The sequence below is a fragment of the Cannabis sativa genome, chromosome 1 (genome assembly GCF_029168945.1).
Source record: "Cannabis sativa cultivar Pink pepper isolate KNU-18-1 chromosome 1, ASM2916894v1, whole genome shotgun sequence".
Classification (NCBI taxonomy): Eukaryota; Viridiplantae; Streptophyta; class Magnoliopsida; order Rosales; family Cannabaceae; genus Cannabis; species Cannabis sativa.
The window spans coordinates 36,547,998-36,567,467 of record NC_083601.1 but is presented as its reverse complement, the minus strand read 5'-3'; the positions used below and the strand labels follow the sequence as shown (position 1 = coordinate 36,567,467).

Sequence of the window (19,470 nt, the reverse complement as noted above, 5' to 3'; positions counted from 1 at the left end):
AAACCAAAGGTAATAATCTATTAAGATCTATGTCCTTTTATGGTTTAGTATAAATCCTTTTAAAATTTATTTAATAAGCTTCATATTTTATATTTTAGAAGGGTTTTCTTTTTTTTTTTTGAAGAATCAAATTACAAGTTTTTTTCTTTTCTTAAAAAAAAAAATTAAATTAGGAGTTATTCATGTAATAATCCGCTACAGTCAGATTTATTATTTAGAGAATATTTTTGGTTTATTCATATTCGGTTATTTACACTTTGCAAAATGGGATTGGGTGAGTGTAGTTGTAATAATGAATAGTTTATTGAAAACGTAAGGGTCACGACGTAAATAAGTGGAAAATCTGGGGTTGATTTCGTAACCGTAATATTTATGTAAAACGCTAATTGTAGAGAGGAGGAGTGAGAGTGCCTCATAGTTAGCATAAAGCCATAAAAGCGACCCCATTGTCCAACCTGAGCGAGAAAAAGAATATTTACCAAAAACAAAAAATAAAAAAAAAAGAAAAAGAAAATAATTAAAAAAAAAAAAGACAAAAAGGAAACTGGCTAGGGTTTGACTGAAATTTTTTGCGAATCGCGTGCGAAAACCCCTCTAACAGAGAGTGAGTGGAATCGCCAATTCCATCAACTCGGCTTGTCAGCTCGCCAAGGATCCATCCATGCCCACTCCGAAAATCCCGCTTGTTAGAGAGAGAATGTTCGTGGAACGTAGAGGGAGAGAGAAAAAAATAAAAGATTTTTGAGCTTGTGGGTTTTTGAACGTTGCGATCGGAGGGCCCAGACAGGGTTTTTGTCGAAATTGGAGGGATTTTTGATTTTCCTTGGGTTTTGGGCTTTTTGGTTTATTCTACTTTTCCCTCATTTTCTATTGCTGGTGGGTTTTTGTATTCTTCTGGGTGAATTGGGCTTCTTGGTAGGTTTGAATCCGGTGTAATTGGCATGCAATCTGGTGGTGGAGCTGCTGGAGGAGGTCCCAGCCGGAATCCGGGAGGTCCGGCTGGTCGGGCACCATCGACATCTTCGGCTGCATCGCCTTCTTCTTCGTCTTCTGCCGTGTCGACTCCGCACTTGGGTTTCGATGCAATTCAGCAGCATCAGCAACATCAACATCAACATCAGCAGATAGGTTCTAGGCAGGTAATGGTTTCTGTTAATCATTTCTATGAGGATTTGGTTAATTGGCATGTGAGTTGAGGAGTTTGGAGGTCTTTGGGTGATGGGTAAGAGCGAATTATTTCACTGATGACTAAATTTAAGTGTTCTTGCAAATGTGCAAGTGGATTTGGTTAATTAATACAACTTTGTCTGTAGTTAATTAGTTAGTTGCTACCTTATTTTCTTTAACAGTAAATTTAGGTAACCTAGTATTCAAAGTAGGCATGTCTTAATGCTAGCAAGCATTGAAAGACTTGCTTACGTATAATAAAGGTCATGACTTGTTGCACGCCCAATTCGTATCAAGAGAGTTTAGCTTCAATAGTCTGGAGTCTGCTGATGGATTCTATCTTTACTGTATTAATTCTGTATCTACAGCTGAGTTTGACATTTAATTTTTGGCGATCCCCTACTTCTCTTTTCTGTGTTCAATTGCTGTAAATCATGAAATATTGATAGGTTAAAAGTACTATTTGGAAGCTGTTGAAAATCAATGTGATTATTCAGGCCTGACTATTGTTTATGCTTGTTGTTTACCCAGTTTGTTTTGGTCTTTGTATATCTTTACTGTAGAAATGTTTGATAGCTTAAACAGAGCAAAATGAGTTGGTTGTTCAGGTGTCATTGGGGAAATAAGATAAAAGTTGCTCTTTGAGAAAATTATTCTCAATTTGGTCCAATGCACTTGTGGTTTCTAAGATAGTAGAGTTCTCTCTCTCTCTCTCTCTCTCTCTCTCTCTCTCTCTCTCTCTCTCTCTCTCTCTCTCTCTCTCTTTTCCAGTTCTGTGTTTTGTGTTGTTTATTGACATTTTACGTTTTTATTATTATTTTCTTACAATTTTTTAATACCTCAAATATTTATTTTTTTTGGAGTTTTTATGTCACCTTACATGACATGTGAAATGATGGTATAAATTTTGGAAATGTGATTTAGAAGTAATATATTTATTAATCTCAACTTCAATGATGGTTTGTTACAAATTTTGTTTTGCTCTTTTGGTAGGTTCTTTCTGGTAGAAATCAGAATAAGGCTTTACATATTTATATTAGTATATGATTTCAGGTTTCTTGTTTGTTTGATTTGCTTAAAAAAATTACCATATATATTTAATTAGGATCGGGTATGCAAATGACTATGGCGATTTGTTACACTTAATATTTTCAAGTTGAATAAAGTTATGGTTAGGTTTCAAATTTTTCTATAATTATTTTCAAGCCGTGGACATTAATATGGTATAATCTTGCGACTACATTCTTATATCATTTGTTATTTTTGCAGCCATTACAACAACAGCTACTAAGAAAACCTGAGGGCAATGAATCCCTGCTAGCATACCAAGCTGGCAATCTCCAAGGAGCTTTGGGAGTAGGCAATTTTACACCTCATGGTGCAATGCCGCTGTCTCAACAGTCGAGGAAATTCTTCGAATTGGCTCAGCAACAGGGTTCTTCCCAAGAAGGTCACAATAGGAGCCAAGGGCCCGACCAACAAGTAATGAATCCCGTCCATCAAGCTTATCTTCAGTATGCTTTTCAGGCAGCGCAACAGAAATCTGCTTTGGCAATGCAGTCACAACAGCAAGCTAAAATGGGAATGTTAGGCCCTCCATCTGGAAAGGATCAGGACACACGAATTGGAAATATGAAAATGCAAGAACTTATGTCTATTCAGGCTGGTAATCAGGCACAAGCATCTTCATCCAAGTCTGAGCATTTTGGTCGTGGAGAAAAACAGATGGAGCAAGGACAGCCACCAGCCTCTGACCAGAGGAGTGAACCTAAGCCATTGTCGAAACCTGCCAGTATGGGCCAATTAATGCATGGAAATGTCGTTAGGCCCATGCAGGGGCCGCAGTCTCAGCAAAATGTACAAAACATGGCAAACAACCAGCTAGCAATGGCTGCTCAGCTGCAAGCAGTGCAGGCATGGGCTGTTGAACATAACATTGATCTTTCAGTGCCTGGAAATGTCAATTTGGTTGCACAGCTCATTCCACTTGTGCAGTCTAGGTTGGCTGGACAGCAGAAAGCAAATGAAAGCAATATGGGAGCACAATCATCACCTGTTCCAGTGTCAAAGCAGCAGGTTACTTCTCCGCAAGTTGCTAGTGAGAATTCTCCTCATGCTAATTCATCCAGTGATGCTTCTGGGCAGTCTGGCTCAGCAAAAGCAAAGCAGGCAGTATCATCTGGACCTTTTGGCTCTTCTTCAAATGCTGGTAGTGTTAATAATAGTAACAACATTCCAATGCAGCAGTTTCCTGTTCATGGTAGAGAGAATCAAGTGGCATTTAGACAGCCTGCTGTAACTGGTAATGGAATTCCTATGCAATCACAAGGAAACATTAACCAAGGTGTTGATCAATCCCTTCATGCTAAAAATCCATTAAGTAGCCCAGAAAGTATGCAAATGCAATATAGTAGGCCAGTGAATCGATCCTCTCCTCAAGCTTCTGTTTCTATGAATGAGAGAGCTTCTGGAACTCCAGTGCAAGCACAAGGTGGACCATCTACTCACGCGTCACAACAACGACCTGGTCCTTCTGGGTTCACCAAACAGCAACTGCACGTTCTCAAAGCACAAATACTGGCATTTCGGCGATTGAAGGTTTCCAAATCTTTCTTTTGCACCCTTCTTGTTGCACGTCCTTTCTGCCAGTTATTTAATGTTCATGTATACCTGCTGCTGTCTTGCATTTATTTTTTAATATATTTATTATTTTACAGAAAGGAGAAGGTACACTCCCCCAAGAGCTTCTTAGAGCTATTGCTCCACCTCCACTTGACTTGCAGCAGCAGCCACAGCAGCAAAATAATGCGGTAGGAGTAAGCGTGCAGGATAAATCTGCTGGGAAGGTTGTAGCAGACCGTGTAAGACATATGGAGTCCAGTGAAAAGGATACGCAGGCAGCTGCAGCTATGAATGGGCAGACTGTTTTAAAGGAGGAACCTTTCACAAGAGATGAGAAATCAAATGCAGCAGCAGTTCATGCACAAGGTACGTCAGCTATGGTTAAGGAACCTCCCGTACCTGTGGTTTCTTCGGGAAAAGAAGAGCAGCAACCCACTGTCTTCTCTGCTAAGTCAGACCACGAAGTTGAACGTGGTACCTCAAAAGCTCTTGTTAGAAGTGATTCAGTGGATAGAGGAAAGGCGGTTGCAGCTCATGTTCCTGTATCTGATGCAATGCAAGCTAAAAAGCCCACACAAGCAAGCACTGCTCCCCAACCAAAAGATGTTGGTTCTGCTAGAAAGTACCATGGACCACTATTTGATTTCCCTTTTTTCACTAGGAAACATGACTCGTTGGGTCCAGGTACGATGAATAGCAACAATAATAACAATCTAACACTTGCATATGATGTGAAAGATCTTCTTTTTGAGGAAGGTGTGGAAGTGCTTAACAAGAAGAGAACAGAAAATATAAAGAAAATTGGTGGTTTACTTGCTGTTAATTTGGAGAGGAAAAGGATTAGACCAGACCTTGTTCTGCGGTTGCAAATTGAAGAGAAGAAGCTTCGACTTTTAGATATACAGGCACGTTTGAGAGACGAAATCGATCAGCAGCAGCAAGAGATAATGGCTATGCCTGATAGGCCTTATCGGAAGTTTGTCAGACTTTGTGAGCGTCAACGCATGGAGCTTGCTAGACAAGTACAAGCCTCTCAAAAAGCCCTTAGAGATAAACAACTTAAATCCATCTTTCTTTGGCGTAAGAAACTTCTTGAGGCTCACTGGGCTATTCGTGATGCACGGACTGCTCGGAACAGGGGGGTTGCCAAATATCATGAAAAGATGTTGAGGGAGTTCTCAAAAAGGAAGGATGATGATCGAAACAAAAGGATGGAAGCATTGAAGAATAATGATGTTGAAAGGTATAGGGAGATGTTGCTTGAGCAACAGACCAGCATTGACGGTGATGCTGCAGAGAGATATGCAGTTCTTTCATCATTTTTGACTCAGACAGAAGATTACCTTCATAAACTGGGAAGTAAAATAACAGCTGCCAAGAATCAACAAGAAGTGGAGGAGGCGGCTAATGCTGCTGCAGCTGCTGCACGACATCAGGCATGCTTTTCTTTGTTTCTTTTTATTTGTCCTCCTTACTTTGGGCAGTCTTTTTTTTACCATTTCCCTTGTTATGCGTCTGTTTGGCTTGTCTTTGCATCAATATTCCTTTTCTTTTGCTATTCCCTTGCCATGGGCTCTTTGTTTATTGTTAATATATTTTATGTTGTTGACAATAATAGGGTCTCTCGGAAGAAGAAGTTAGAGCAGCAGCAGCATGTGCTGGGGAGGAAGTATTGATAAGAAATCGTTTTATGGAAATGAATGCACCTAAGGATAGCTCCTCCGTTAGCAAGTGAGATGGTTTTTTTGTTTTTGTTTTTTTTGAAAGAAGCGTCTTTTTATATATACATTGTTTGAGTAAACATACCTGGGATTTGATAGACACCCCCCACCCCACACACTCACACACCCCCAATACCCTCTATGGCCACTTGAGCTAGCCTCAAGTGGTTAAGTAAGATGGTCAATTGTTTTGAAAATATCCTTAATAACATTGAATGCCAATATAGTATTCAGCTTGACAGTATTGAGGTTCATACCGGCTGCAGATCATAGATGAGCCTTTTTTTAATCATATTTAAGTTTCTACTGAGACATAAATGTTTATATGCTTTGGTATGTGTGGTTTTTTTCAAGTTTAGGGTGCATCACAAGTGACTATTTGCATCACCAGTGATTATTTTATATACCTTTTTCTATAGTGCGTACCTTTGCTATTTTTGTAAATAATTTTCTGTTTCTTATGTTGGTTACCAGGTATTATAGTCTTGCACATGCTGTGAATGAAAGAGTCATAAGGCAACCCTCTATGCTGCGCAAAGGAACATTAAGAGACTATCAGCTTGTAGGTTGCTACAATTAATAAATGGGATTTTGCTATGTGTTCAATATTTCTTGTAGCAAGTTTTATTTATTTATTTTGATTTTGTTTTGTAGTGAGCCAGTGTTTTCTTTTAAACTTGTCTGTGCAGGTTGGGTTGCAATGGATGCTTTCATTATATAACAACAAGTTAAACGGAATCTTAGCAGATGAAATGGGTCTCGGGAAGACTGTACAGGTTTTGAGCCTTTCTTCTTCTTGAGTATTTACATATTATTATTATAAGTTGTGACAAGAAACTGCTTGCGTCATATTGGTTTTGGCGCTTCAGTTCACATTTTCATTTTTCAACTATATAATTTGACATTTCCCTTTGAAGGTAATGGCATTAATTGCTTACTTAATGGAGTTCAAAGGGAATTATGGGCCACATCTCATAATTGTTCCTAATGCTGTTTTGGTAAACTGGAAGGTTAGTTACATTTTACTTTAATATAATGTCTCAGTCTGTTTTTTTTTTTTCATTCTTGAAGATGTAGAAGGTGAGCTCATTCTCTGTTGGTTTTGATATTTTCTTACCATTACTAGCATGCTTAACAGTGTGTATTTGCAGAGTGAGCTGCATACCTGGTTGCCATCTGTGTCTTGCATATATTATGTTGGTAGCAAAGATCAGAGATCAAAATTATTTTCCCAGGTAAGAAATATTTGATTTGGATATATTCTTGTTCTTTTTCTGATTATTTGCTAACTAGGTTTCTTTACGTTGATTAGGAGGTCTGTGCCATGAAATTCAATGTACTTGTGACAACTTATGAGTTCATCATGTATGATCGCTCAAAGCTTTCTAAAATAGATTGGAAGTACATTATAATTGATGAAGCACAGAGGATGAAAGATAGGGAATCAGTTCTAGCTCGCGATCTTGATAGGTATCGTTGTCAGAGGCGTCTTCTTCTTACTGGGACACCATTACAGGTACATTAAAATATGCAAATACTGAAATGTTTAGTATTTTGAGTTGTGATTTAATAATAAACTTATGTCTATCAATCTTGTTTTGCTGTCACTTTTTTTTCCAAAAATAATAATTATAGTTAACTGGGCACCAGATAAGTAGCTTGTCAAAATTTTGCCTACTGTGTTTATCTAAATTGTGAATTGATTCAATGTTCTCTCCTTAATTATCGCGAAAATGTATTAATAGCTGTTTGATACAAGTTAGATAATAAGCCTATTGCTGTCACTGTTTTGTTTATGGAATGCAACAATGCTTAAGTTTGTAGTTGCATTTTTTAATTATATTAGCTCCATATTTAAACAGAAACTCATTCATTCATCGAAAATTTCCACGTGTTGATGATTTAATTATGCTATTTGTTAGCCAAGGGTCTTTAAAAATTCCAAGATTGTGTTCTTTTTATGGACGTAGTGAATGAGATAAAAGAAACCTATATAATGAGGAAGTATTAGTTGTGAATATGGCTTTGCTTGAGATCGGAATTGGTTATTTAGTGATAGTAATAGTAATAGAAGTGACATACGTTCTCTATTTCAACATTTAATTATGATAGTATCATCCATGTTTACAATTATAGTCAACTTTTGTTCTTTTGTTATGTTATATTATTTTTTTGAAGGATTTATGATCACTTTTAGTCTGCTTTTGAGTTTCGGGTTTTTTGATTTTTTGCAGAACGATTTGAAGGAATTGTGGTCACTTTTGAATCTACTTCTCCCTGAAGTGTTTGATAATAGGAAGGCATTTCATGATTGGTTCTCAAAGCCATTTCAAAGAGAAGCTCCTACACAGAATGCAGAAGATGACTGGTTAGAGACTGAAAAGAAAGTCATAATCATCCATCGGCTCCACCAAATTTTAGAACCATTCATGCTCCGGCGGCGTGTTGAGGATGTCGAGGGTTCCCTTCCCCCGAAGGTTGGCTTTTGTTGTGGTCCTTAGTTACGTGCTTTATGTGGTTTCATGGTTCTTTCTCATTTGCAATTCTGTATTGCAGGTTTCAATTATATTAAAATGTAGAATGTCGGCTATTCAGAGTGCTATTTATGATTGGATTAAATCTACTGGTACTATTCGAGTTGATCCAGAAGATGAGAGGCGGAGGGTTCAAAAAAATCCAATTTATACAGCTAAGGTGTATAAAACGTTAAATAACAGGTGTATGGAACTACGTAAAACCTGCAATCATCCATTGCTTAATTATCCATATTACAGTGACTTATCCAAGGAATTCATTGTAAGATCTTGTGGAAAACTGTGGATTATGGATAGAATCCTTATCAAACTTCAGAGAACAGGACATCGAGTACTTCTCTTCAGTACCATGACAAAACTCCTTGATATATTGGAGGAATACTTGCAGTGGCGAAGACTTGTATATAGACGAATTGATGGCACAACTAGTTTAGAAGATCGTGAATCAGCCATAGTGGACTTTAATAGCCCTGGTTCAGATTGCTTTATCTTCTTGCTTAGTATTCGTGCTGCTGGTCGAGGGCTTAATCTTCAGTCTGCTGATACAGTAATCATATATGATCCTGACCCAAACCCTAAAAATGAAGAACAGGCAGTAGCCAGGGCCCATCGTATTGGACAAACAAGAGAAGTCAAAGTCATATATATGGAAGCAGTTGTTGACAAAATTCCTAGCCATCAAAAAGAGGATGAACTGAGAAATGGAGGTACAGTTGATTCAGAGGATGACCTTGCCGGTAAGGATCGGTATGTGGGATCCATTGAGAGCCTCATTAGAAACAACATTCAGCAGTATAAGATTGACATGGCTGATGAGGTTATAAATGCTGGTCGCTTTGACCAGAGAACCACTCATGAAGAGAGACGCATGACATTGGAGACATTATTGCATGACGAGGAGAGATATCAAGAAACCGTTCATGATGTTCCCTCCTTGCAAGAGGTTAATCGCATGATAGCTAGAAGTGAAGAAGAAGTTGAATTGTTCGATCAAATGGATGAAGAATTTGATTGGATTGAGGAAATGACTAGTTATGACCAGGTCCCTAAATGGCTTCGTGTTGGTACACGGGAAGTTAATACAACCGTTGCAAATTTATCAAAAAGACCATCAAAGAACATTTTGTTTGGTGGGAACGTTGGAGTGGGATCCAATGAAGTGGGCTCTGATTCATCCCCAAAAACTGAGAGGAGGAGGGGACGACCGAAGGGGAAAAAGCATCCAAATTACAAGGAATTAGATGATGACAATGGTGAATACTCGGAAGCAAGTTCTGACGAGAGAAATGGATATTCTTTGCATGAAGAAGAAGGAGAAATTGGGGAGTTTGAGGATGATGAATTTGGTGGTGCTGCTGCGGCACCCGAATGTAATAAAGACCAAGTAGAAGAAGATGGTCCAACTTGTGATGGTGTATTTGAGTATCCTCGAACTTCAGAAGGTGTTAGAGTTAACCATACAGTAGAAGAAGCTGGCTCCTCAGGGTCATCTTCAGACACTCGAAAAGTGACAAGGATAGTGTCTCCAGTTTCCTCGCAGAAATTTGGGTCACTATCAGCGTTAGATAGTAGACCCGGTTCTGCATCAAAAAGACTTGTAAGCAACTTTTCATCGTGTTTATTTTATTTGTCATAATTATTTGCTTGTTATGTCTCTTTGATGTCATATTCTGTTTAATTTTTGCAGACAGATGAATTAGAGGAGGGTGAAATTGCTGTATCTGGAGATTCACACATGGATCACCAACAATCTGGAAGTTGGATTCATGAACGTGAGGAGGCTGAAGATGAACAGGTTTTACAGCCCAAGATAAAGAGGAAACGTAGTCTTCGTATTCGCCCCCGTCACAATGTGGAAAGGCCAGAAGAGAAATCCAGTAATGAGACATCTTCCCTACACCGTGGAGATTTGTCTCTTCAACGTGGAGATTCATCACTGTTGCCATTTCAGGACCACAAGAATGTGACACAGTTACGAGGTGACCCGGACATCAAATCCTATGCAGATTCCAATTCTTTGAGGCATGAACAAAATGAATCCTTGAAAACTAGGCGGAATCTGCCTTCAAGGAGAATAGCAAATACAGCAAAATTGCATGCCTCACCAAAATCTTCTCCCAAGTCTGGTAGTAGCAGATTGAATAACATGTCTGCTTCTGTAGATGATGCTACTGAGCATCTTAGAGACAATTGGGATGGAAAAGTTGGAAATTCTAGCGGTACTACTGTTTTGGGCTCTAAGATGCCTGAGATCATCCAGAGAAGGGTATGTACTGTTCACTTCGTCTCTTTTCTGCAGCTTCTTGCTTTCTGTACTGATGATGCATCGTATTATAGCATTGTTGACTTTGCCTTGTGAAAACCACATACTTGAAGAGGAATGAGGTGTCTGTTTTCAGCTGCTAAGTAGGGGGAATATTTCATATTGTTTGTGTGTCGAGTACTCATGGTTAATTTTCTGGAAAGCCTAGTGACTGCTTTGCCCCAGTTCATATTTCTGGTCAACGACTGATTAATGTGTTTATAATTATTGTTAATTGGTTGGATATTGTAAATTTACTGATTCCCTGAGGTAAAGTGTATCTTGGTGGATATGGTGTACAAGGTGAATTTGATTATTGTGGGAAATATTGTCCGTATGAACATTGTTTTCCATTGCGATTACTCTTCATGTTTCTATTATGTGGACTGAACTAAACTTCTCTGAATGCAGTGCAAGAATGTGATAAGCAAGCTTCAAAGGAGAATAGATAAGGAAGGACCTCAAATTGTACCTTTGCTTACAGATTTGTGGAAGCGGATTGAGAATACTGGCTACACAACTGGATCTGGGAATAATCTTTTGGATTTAAGAAAGATTGATCAGCGTATAGAGAGGTTAGAGTATAACGGTGTTATGGAGCTGGTATTTGATGTGCAGTCTATGTTGAGAAGTGCAATGCATTATTATGCGTTCTCACATGAGGTAATGCCTTTTAAATTCTGTGTTTCTGTTTACTTTAGGACGATCATACTAATTGCATTCGCCCCTTGAGGTTGTTACTGATCCACAGATTTTTAAAATAAAATATTTATAGTGTTAGAATCATTTTGTAAAATTCAAAATCAGAACAGTACTTTGCCTGTTGCGTTCTTGAGCCATCCTCATCCATGTACCTACCTACCTCTCCTAGAACAGGAATATAATGGTCTCTAATAGTGTAATTACTAATGCCCAGGTACGAACTGAAGCCAGGAAAGTACATGATTTGTTCTTCGATATCTTGAAAATTGCATTCCATGACACAGAATTTCGAGAAGCTAGAAGTGCTCTTTCATTTTCTAGCCCAGTTTCCACAACTGCTGCTCCTTCACCTAGGCCAGCTGCTGCTGTTTTAAGCAAGAGACAGAAGATGATAAATGAGGTGGAACCTGACCCAAGCCCCCTACAGAAGCCGCAGCAAAGGGGACCTGTATACAATAGTGAAGAATCCAGGATGAGAAGCCTTGTGTCACAGAAAGAACTGAGACATGGTAGTGGCAGTGGCAGAGAGCAAATTCAGCAAGATGATTCTCCTCGTCCTGCTCATCCTGGGGATCTCGTTATTTGCAAGAAGAAAAGAAAAGACAGGGAAAAGTCTCTGGCGAAGGTTAGGACTGGGTCGGTTGGCCCTGTTTCACCCCCCAACATGACTCGTGGTATTAAAAGCCCCGGTTCTGTTTCCGTTACCAGAGACACAAGACTAACTCAACAAGCCACTCATTCTCCAGGGTGGGCTAACCAGTCTGCTCAACCTTCAAATGGGGGTGGAGGGTCTGTTGGTTGGGCAAACCCAGTTAAGAGGTTGAGGACAGATTCTGGGAAGAGGAGGCCAAGCCATCTATGACCTAGAAAGAATAGGATACTGATGTAATGGAGACTTTTCTTACTTTCCCTACCTTTTTTTTTCGTGTTCATTATTGGTGGCCCTTCTTGGCCCAACTGCAATTATTAGCCAATATTGTTAATATAGTTTAGGGATCTGTTTTATCCGCCTTGTAGGTTACAATCGCCTCTTCCCATGGAATTCTTAGCATTGTCCCTCATAAATTACAACTCTTTGTATAGATATGCTTCATATTAATCGTCAGAGTTTATAGTTTTCCAAAACTACCGTCAACAAAGAGACTTAACTTGCAAAGCTTTGCTTGAATTGCAGGCTGAAATGGCTTTAAAGCTGGAGTAGTTGTGGTTCTTTGAGAGCATTTCCAACTGAATTCTACTATTCTAGTGCAAATAATGACAATAATAGACTAAAAAAATATGGGAGTTTATATTTTTAAATAAAAAAAAAGATGAATATTTAATTTTGTGTATAGTGGTTTGAGATGAAAAATTGGAGGGTAAAACTTATATAATTCATTCTCATCCAGTTATTTGATTTTCTTATTCTTGTTCTGTGTTCATTAGGACAAAAATTGCTACGAAGTTATTGTCAATGCATGTTTGGAGTTGGATACCATGTACAAATTTAAAATTACGAATTCTGGTACACATTCTGTATTTTGCTGGAAGGACAACAATGATCAAATCAGTGGCAGCAAGTCTCCCTATTTATGCTATGTCAGTAAATATGCAGAGAGTTGGATGCAATGGTGGTGTGAAATATTGGTGCATAGGTAGTTTGGACAAGGATAGATTTTGGCACACAAATCATGGGAAAACATATGTCAACCGAAACTATCAGGTGGTCTTGGACGCAGAAGATTTGAAGACATTTCTTTCTAAGCTAGCTTGGAGCTTGGCCGAGAATGAGACTAATGCATCCTCAAAAAAGATTGCATTTGTTCTAAACTTTTGGTGCACGGAACAGAAAGGTAGTGACTCCCCCCCTTCCAGAAAAGTAGCTTCAAAACGAGAAATATTATTTTTCAGGGAAGTTGTGCTCTGGAAGCAACGGGAGTTCATATTGATTTGTGGAATCAGCCTTGGATTCCTTGGATGGAATTTAATGAATTCAGAGATTCGATGGAAAGTTGTCAAGTTAATGGTCCTTTTTACTAGTCTCTGAAGAAATTCATGGAAGCGTTGTTAAACAAATCGCTGGTTTGGATAGAATTCCTTCTCGTGACTGATGCATCCTGGGTAGATGGAGATGCTGGTAGTGCAGCTGTGATGGTTAATCAATCCTATGGAAGTTGGGCGACAAATTCAAATTAGATAAAAGGCAAATTCAGCTAAGGAATCTGAAGTACAAGCAATTCTTCTAGCCTTGCATCGGGCAGTTCATAATAGTTGGTCAAGTATAGCAATTTTCTCAGATGCTCAAGCTGTAGTGTAGTGTATTTTTTTCACTTGGATCGGTCATTTGATGTAATCGAAATGGTCCAGATACACATTTCTTGTTGAGCAAAAGTAGATTTCAGTAAACATTCATTTAAAAAAGAGTAGATTTCAGTAAACAGTAGACAATGACTACAATGGAATGGAATTTCTGAGCAACTAATGCTACATCCCACATTATCTTTTTGTAAGATATATTTTTTGGACTGCTTTTAATTTTGAAGATGGTGCATTTTACGTCTCTCCAAGAAATACAAAGCTAATACATAAATATATGTATATAAACATATTATAGTGGAAGGATAATATCTGCCTGTAAGGCCGAAAGACCAAAAGAAATTGCATTGCATAATGTAGTGTCATATCTATCACACAATGCGATAACACTAAATTTAAGAGACATAACAAAGATTGCAATCTGGAACATACTTTATTTACAGTGGAAGAAGGAAATAAAGAGGGGTGGGGAAATTTTTCCCCCTACCAAATGTACAGTCTTAAATGGAGTTTCAGATGAATTTTACGATGGCTAAAACATAATGTACAGATACAGAGAGAACAGAAACCCCTCTCATATTTTAGGGATCTGCTTGGCCAACAACTTGATCATCACCGGAATCAGACTCGTTGTCACTCAGTTCCTCCTCATCGCTCGATTTGTCCTCTGCAGCAGCTCCAATGTCTTCTGCCTTGGCATATTTTTCACAGTATTCTGGATGACAAGCAACAGCATACTTATGTTATGTCGTATAATAGGGACATGGAAACCACTCAAAAGATTTAACAATTTATTCATTTTTTGGATATCCATTCTTCATCATTTTGACAATTTTCATAATCACCACATTCAGTTCTAGAACTTCTTTATCCATCCAGTGAAGCAATTTTGTTCTCAAATGTTCTAAAGTTTGAATATCTTTTTCTAGATATATCCTTACTTGTAATGTTTACTTGCTATAACTTAAGGTCACGTATGGATGGTAGAATTGAATTAAACATCATAAGAAAAAGAACATAGAAGAACGAGTTATCAATGCTAACAATATATTAGAGATTGTATAAACAAAAATTATTCCAAGTTTTCGCAATTAAAGGAGGATTATACTGTTTTATAAAAATTTTTCGATATCTTTTTTAATTTCATAACAAAATTTATGTAACACAATTCTATTCTGCAAACAATATCACAAGCATCTGAAATATCGGAGTGGGATCATCAAAAAGTTTGAAACATGATCACAAATGTTTTGGCTAAAATTCTTGCCAACAATACTCTTTACCCATCTCAACATATAGGTATTAAACTGTATTAGTGTTGGTAAACCTGCACTACACCAGTGCCATTACATTATTACCAAGATTCTTTTCTAGGACAGGAACTTCTCAAACATGCATTTTGACAATCTTGGCAATGTTGACATGTGCATTCAAGAAAAATGAAAGCATGTTTGATCAACAATAATGCAACAGTACCCTTAGAATGAAAATAAACACGATTACAGAACTCAGGTAGAACAAGAAAGAAAAGTAAGTTGGTTGTGGGGAAAAGGAAGTAGGCAAGGAGTGCAATGTAAATATTGTCTAGAAATTTTTGGGAAATTATAAAAGTACCAATACCAACTACAATGGTTGTTGATATTTTCTTTTATAATCTTGAATAGGTAGTAGTTATGCCAACTTCTTAGAAGGAAAGCAAGGGAAATGGTACATTATTAGTAGTTTCAAACTCTTGTAATGACATTTACTTTGTTTTTTCAGATACAAACATCAATCTTTTATAACTGTAGGTACTCAACTGAAGGGTTATGTTATATTAACAATTAAGATTGTTTTTGAGATAAAACTTGGTGAGTTCATCAAGGTTTTTGAGATAAAACTTGGTGAGTTCATCAAGGTAGATATGTTGTTCCAACAACAGCAAAATGCTAATTTTCCAAGTACTTAACTTGGTAACTTCAGATTAACATTAAAGTCCTGCTCGTTAGGGAAGTCATAATTAACCATTATTGAACAAGGAATTTTGAGAAATAAAGTTACCTTTAACTCTTAATTCATAAGCAGCTCGGTCTCTCATCATCAAAGCAGCAGCTTCTCCATTCAGAGGGTCAGATGGATTGGGATAGAGAAGCAATTGTGGTAGGAATACTTCAAACACATTTACCAGATCTTCAAACAAAATTATATACACATATAAGACCCACAAATCCAACTGTAAAAGCAATATAAGCTAAAAAAAAACAACTTGATGTAGGACAAGAAAAAAGATTTGTAAAGACTACTGATTTACCAAACATGGGGCTCCATGTCTGATTAATTACATCTAAACAAACAGAGCCTGACCTGAAATTAGAAAACGCCAAAAGAAGGGTGAGATTTAATTTACTTACAGTATTCCATTGTCCAAAAAAAAAGCACAAGATATTGACATTATTGAAGACTGATATCTAATTCCAAAAAACAAAAACCTCACATCTCATCAACATTTGGGTGGTAGATCTTATTTATAAATCCAATTGAGGGAGATTTATAAGGATAAGCATCTGGTAATTCTACTCTTATCCTCCATACACCTCCATGGTAAGGACCTGGAAGAAGCCATCACAGGTTGAAGAAATCAAATTAATGATAAATTAAAATAAAGATTTATGAAACAAAGTTTTTGATAAACAAACATATCCAATAAACAAGAGTTGTTAAATACAATATCCAATTCCAAAACCAGCTAAAAGATTTGTTATTCTGGCCAAATAACTTTCCACAATAATCTATTAATAGGCACTTTTGAAAACTTCACACGAAACAAAGAATATATACTTTGGACAGATAATTAGTAACCAAAACTTAGCTGAAAAAAGCTGATTTTTTTCTTTTTCTTTCTTTCTTTCTTTCTTTTTTTTTTTTTTGGCATAAGCTGTGAAAAGAGAAAATGAAGATATGGGTATTGGAGATTGGAGATTTACTCTCACTGGGTCCATGAAAATCCACATAGAATTCTTGCATGCCATCATTGATCATCTCTACCTTGTAATCACTCATCATCCTATAACAAAACCCAGAAAAGATAGAAAAAGAAAATCAACACAAAGAACTAAAAACAGAAAATCCAAAAAAGCTAATAAACAAGACGATTAATTAGAGGGCCAACAGTTTCATGAGGTCCATCTCTCGGCGTTTGCTTGGAGAAGACATGATTTTTTTTCTTTTTTTCTTTGTTTGGAGAGAGAAAATAAAAAAAGCAAAGTAGTCTGTTTTTGTTGGACAACTGAGAGAGATAAGCAAAAACTATTCAGACATAAATGAGAGAAGGAAACCAAGGAGATAGTAATAATAAGGTGCCAAATTTCACGTAGGCCCCAAGTTTTTTTTTTTTTATTGACAATTTAATTTTTTTAACGAATTTTGTTTAATTAGTAAGGTAAGAATATCTAAATTTAAGTCTTATTATAAATAAATATATAAGTTTTATTTTTTTTAAAGTAATAATACTTTTTTTTTTTGATAAAAAAAGTAATAATACTTAAGATAATATTTAATAATACTTAAATTATAATATAAAAACGCGTATATTAACTATTAAGTATTAACGTAATAATTTTTGATTGGTCTAGATTATTTAATTTCATTTTTTTAAAAAAAAATAATTTAAATATATCAATAAAAAAATAACACGTAAATAATAATTTATTATTTAGCAGATAAATATATCATGAGATTTAAAAAATATAATTTAAATAATTATTTGTAGCTGAGTTAAATTTAAATATTTTTTCTCAAAGTTACTCTTTTTTTTCTTCTACAGATTTCTCTCTCTTAACCCTTTTGGCACTCCCCACTTATTCAAAATTCCATATTTAACTATTTCACATTTTAATAATAATAAAAAACCATATTATTTTTAGGAACTGTGTCACATCAATTTGTTGCATTTTCTATATGGGGAGAGCATCACAATAAGTATTAATTTAGTAGATGAAGATTAATTTCATAAGAAAATAATGACATATATATTTTTTTCTTTTGAAGAAAATTATTAGAGTGTGTTTGGAAAGCTATAATGTAATTGAATTTGTGTGTAATTAGAGGTAATTATATAATTTGACATGTTTGTCTAATCATGTAATTACACTGTAACTGTGTAATTGGAAGTAATTGAGGGGTTCTAATTACACTCTCCAATTCTCATATTCCACCATGAGAATTGAATGTAATTACACTGTGTAATTACTAAAACTTTCCATATTAAACATTAGCTATTAAAAAGTATTATTTTTCCATATAATTACTAACTATTTTGCTAAACAAAATATTAAGAATTCATATGTAATTACCACCTCATATCCAAATACACATTGCATTTTAAAATATAGTGTAATCTAAACTGTGTAATTACTACCCTAGTAATTATCCTACCTAGTAATTACACAATTACTTCAAAACACACCCTTAATGATTCTGTGCAAAGGTTAATTAGGATATGTCAGCAAGTGTGTCCTTAGTCCTTGCTTACCAATAAAATGACCACTAATTATTGGTACTTAATTATAAAATTTAATGGTTCGGGTAATACAAATATATTAATAAATACTATATTGTTATTTATATTGGAGTTAGTGCAACTTCACATCTTATTATATATGTTTCTAATGTCATTTCAATATTATTGTCATTTGTAAACGTTATCTTCTATAAAAGAAAATATCAGAATATATTATTGTATATTGAATGGTGAATATGTAATACATAATAATGTTTTAATCCTTCTTTGTATTGTTGTGGCTAACTGTGATACTACATATCTGTAGGAATATAGGCTACGATACATTTTAAAATACAAATAATATAATATTGTCCAACTTCATGATTTCGATACGTAATTAACTTAAAAATTATAATTTATGTTATAACAGTGTCATCTATCCTAAAGATTCCTTTACATATTATGTATATAGCTAAATGGATAAAGACTCAACTAAAAGAAAAAATTGGTAATATTTGTTTTTAATTATTATATGTACTAGTATTTTAGGTACATAGATAAAAAGTTAGATATGTTTTTCTGGGTAAATGATGTAGCACAAATTTTTCAAACTAAAAAAAATGTTAACACAAATTTTTAAGAATTTTTTTAAAAAATTTGTAATGCTAAATATAATTTGTTTCGATATTTATTTGTCTATGCAAAAATGCTAGATGGAATGTTGATACTTTCAAATTAAACGTACCAAAAATGCTATCTGTTCGAGGAAAAAAGAGTTGGTGTTTGATAAAGACGAAAAGTACTCTTTTTTTTTTTTTATATATATATATATATATAATTTAAAGACGAAAAGTACTCAATATCTCATTCCAAATCTAGTGCTTCTAGTAGGAGAAAAATGAACGTCATTAAGGGAGTTCTTAAGGGTGAATGACTGGGTATTTTGGATAAGGGTGTGAAGCAAGAATTTATTAATTATTTTGAATACTTATTTACTTTGGATAATCCCTCGGCAGATGATATGAATCGGGTTCTCAATCTGGTCCTTGCTAAAGTTTTGACAGATATGGTTGGTTTTCTTCTTGTGCCATTAAAAAATTGGATGTCAAATTTGCTCTTTTCCAGACGAATCCTTAAGAGCTCAAAAATTAATGGGATGAGAGTTGGTTTTTATCAGAAATACTGAAATGTGGTTGGTCCTGATATTTATAAGGCTGTTTTGGGAGTTCTTCAAGGACATGTTTATAAAGCATATAGTTTCTTCTTCTTGGAAGCTTCCTGAGATAGTTGTGTCCGGTTCAAAGAAATTTTTGGTTGGTGTGAGAGAGTGTTAGGCCAGTTGGTAAATTTGGCTAAAATTTCTATCTATGATAGAGGATGAGGAGGTTATGGCTTCACTTTGGGGGTTAGTAGAGTTCTGTGCCATGAGAAATAGCTAGGTCTCTATTGTTTTGCGAGGTGGAGTAAGTCTAGTTTGTTTTAATTTATTTGTGAGAAGGTTTGGAGTAAAGTATTTTTGGTTGAAAGGCTAACTCTCCTTCAGCGGGGGGTAGTGGTGAGGTGCTTCTTAAATCGATAATCCAAGCTATCCCGACTTATGCTATGAATCTTCTCCATTTTCTCGTGAAGTGGGTTGACGAGCTCCAT

General features: G+C 35.9%; 2 protein-coding genes and 1 long non-coding RNA gene across 3 annotated transcripts; 2 read left to right on the top strand and 1 right to left on the bottom strand.

The window, feature by feature from the left end:
• Positions 1-406: 406 nt before the first annotated feature.
• On the top strand, positions 407-12,173 carry LOC115706471 (ATP-dependent helicase BRM). Its single transcript, XM_030634128.2, has 14 exons — positions 407-1,139; positions 2,437-3,765; positions 3,885-5,225; positions 5,408-5,520; positions 5,985-6,072; positions 6,200-6,286; positions 6,428-6,520; positions 6,662-6,745; positions 6,823-7,026; positions 7,745-7,987; positions 8,067-9,641; positions 9,732-10,310; positions 10,758-11,009; positions 11,263-12,173. The coding sequence occupies exons 1-14, from the start codon at positions 942-944 to the stop codon at positions 11,908-11,910; spliced, it is 6,834 nt and encodes a 2,277-aa protein (XP_030489988.2). The 5' UTR covers positions 407-941; the 3' UTR covers positions 11,911-12,173.
• Positions 12,174-13,656: 1,483 nt separating this feature from the next.
• Positions 13,657-16,685, bottom strand: LOC115706472 (ubiquitin-conjugating enzyme E2-23 kDa). The gene is made up of 6 exons (XM_030634129.2): positions 16,492-16,685; positions 16,307-16,386; positions 15,817-15,931; positions 15,634-15,686; positions 15,384-15,512; positions 13,657-14,058 (listed from the first exon to the last, which is right to left on the bottom strand). The coding sequence occupies exons 1-6, from the start codon at positions 16,533-16,535 to the stop codon at positions 13,925-13,927; spliced, it is 555 nt and encodes a 184-aa protein (XP_030489989.1). The 5' UTR covers positions 16,536-16,685; the 3' UTR covers positions 13,657-13,924.
• LOC133036972 (uncharacterized) lies at positions 15,039-15,513 on the top strand. The gene is made up of 2 exons (XR_009687327.1): positions 15,039-15,207; positions 15,241-15,513. It is a non-coding gene; the product is annotated as an uncharacterized LOC133036972 (long non-coding RNA).
• Positions 16,686-19,470: the final 2,785 nt, after the last annotated feature.

Excerpts from the sequence above, each read along its gene's own strand:
- LOC115706471 (XM_030634128.2), top strand. The coding sequence starts at position 942 with ATGCAATCTGGTGGTGGAGCTGCTGGAGGAGGTCCCAGCCGGAATCCG. Across the intron at positions 6,746-6,822 it reads GATCAAAATTATTTTCCCAG|GAGGTCTGTGCCATGAAATT; the intron begins GTAAGAAATATT and ends TACGTTGATTAG. Across the intron at positions 7,027-7,744 it reads TTACTGGGACACCATTACAG|AACGATTTGAAGGAATTGTG; the intron begins GTACATTAAAAT and ends GATTTTTTGCAG.
- LOC115706472 (XM_030634129.2), bottom strand. The coding sequence starts at position 16,535 with ATGTCTTCTCCAAGCAAACGCCGAGAGATGGACCTCATGAAACT. Across the intron at positions 15,687-15,816 it reads CACCCAAATGTTGATGAGAT|GTCAGGCTCTGTTTGTTTAG; the intron begins GTGAGGTTTTTG and ends TTCTAATTTCAG. Across the intron at positions 14,059-15,383 it reads TTATGAATTAAGAGTTAAAG|AATACTGTGAAAAATATGCC; the intron begins GTAACTTTATTT and ends CTTGTCATCCAG.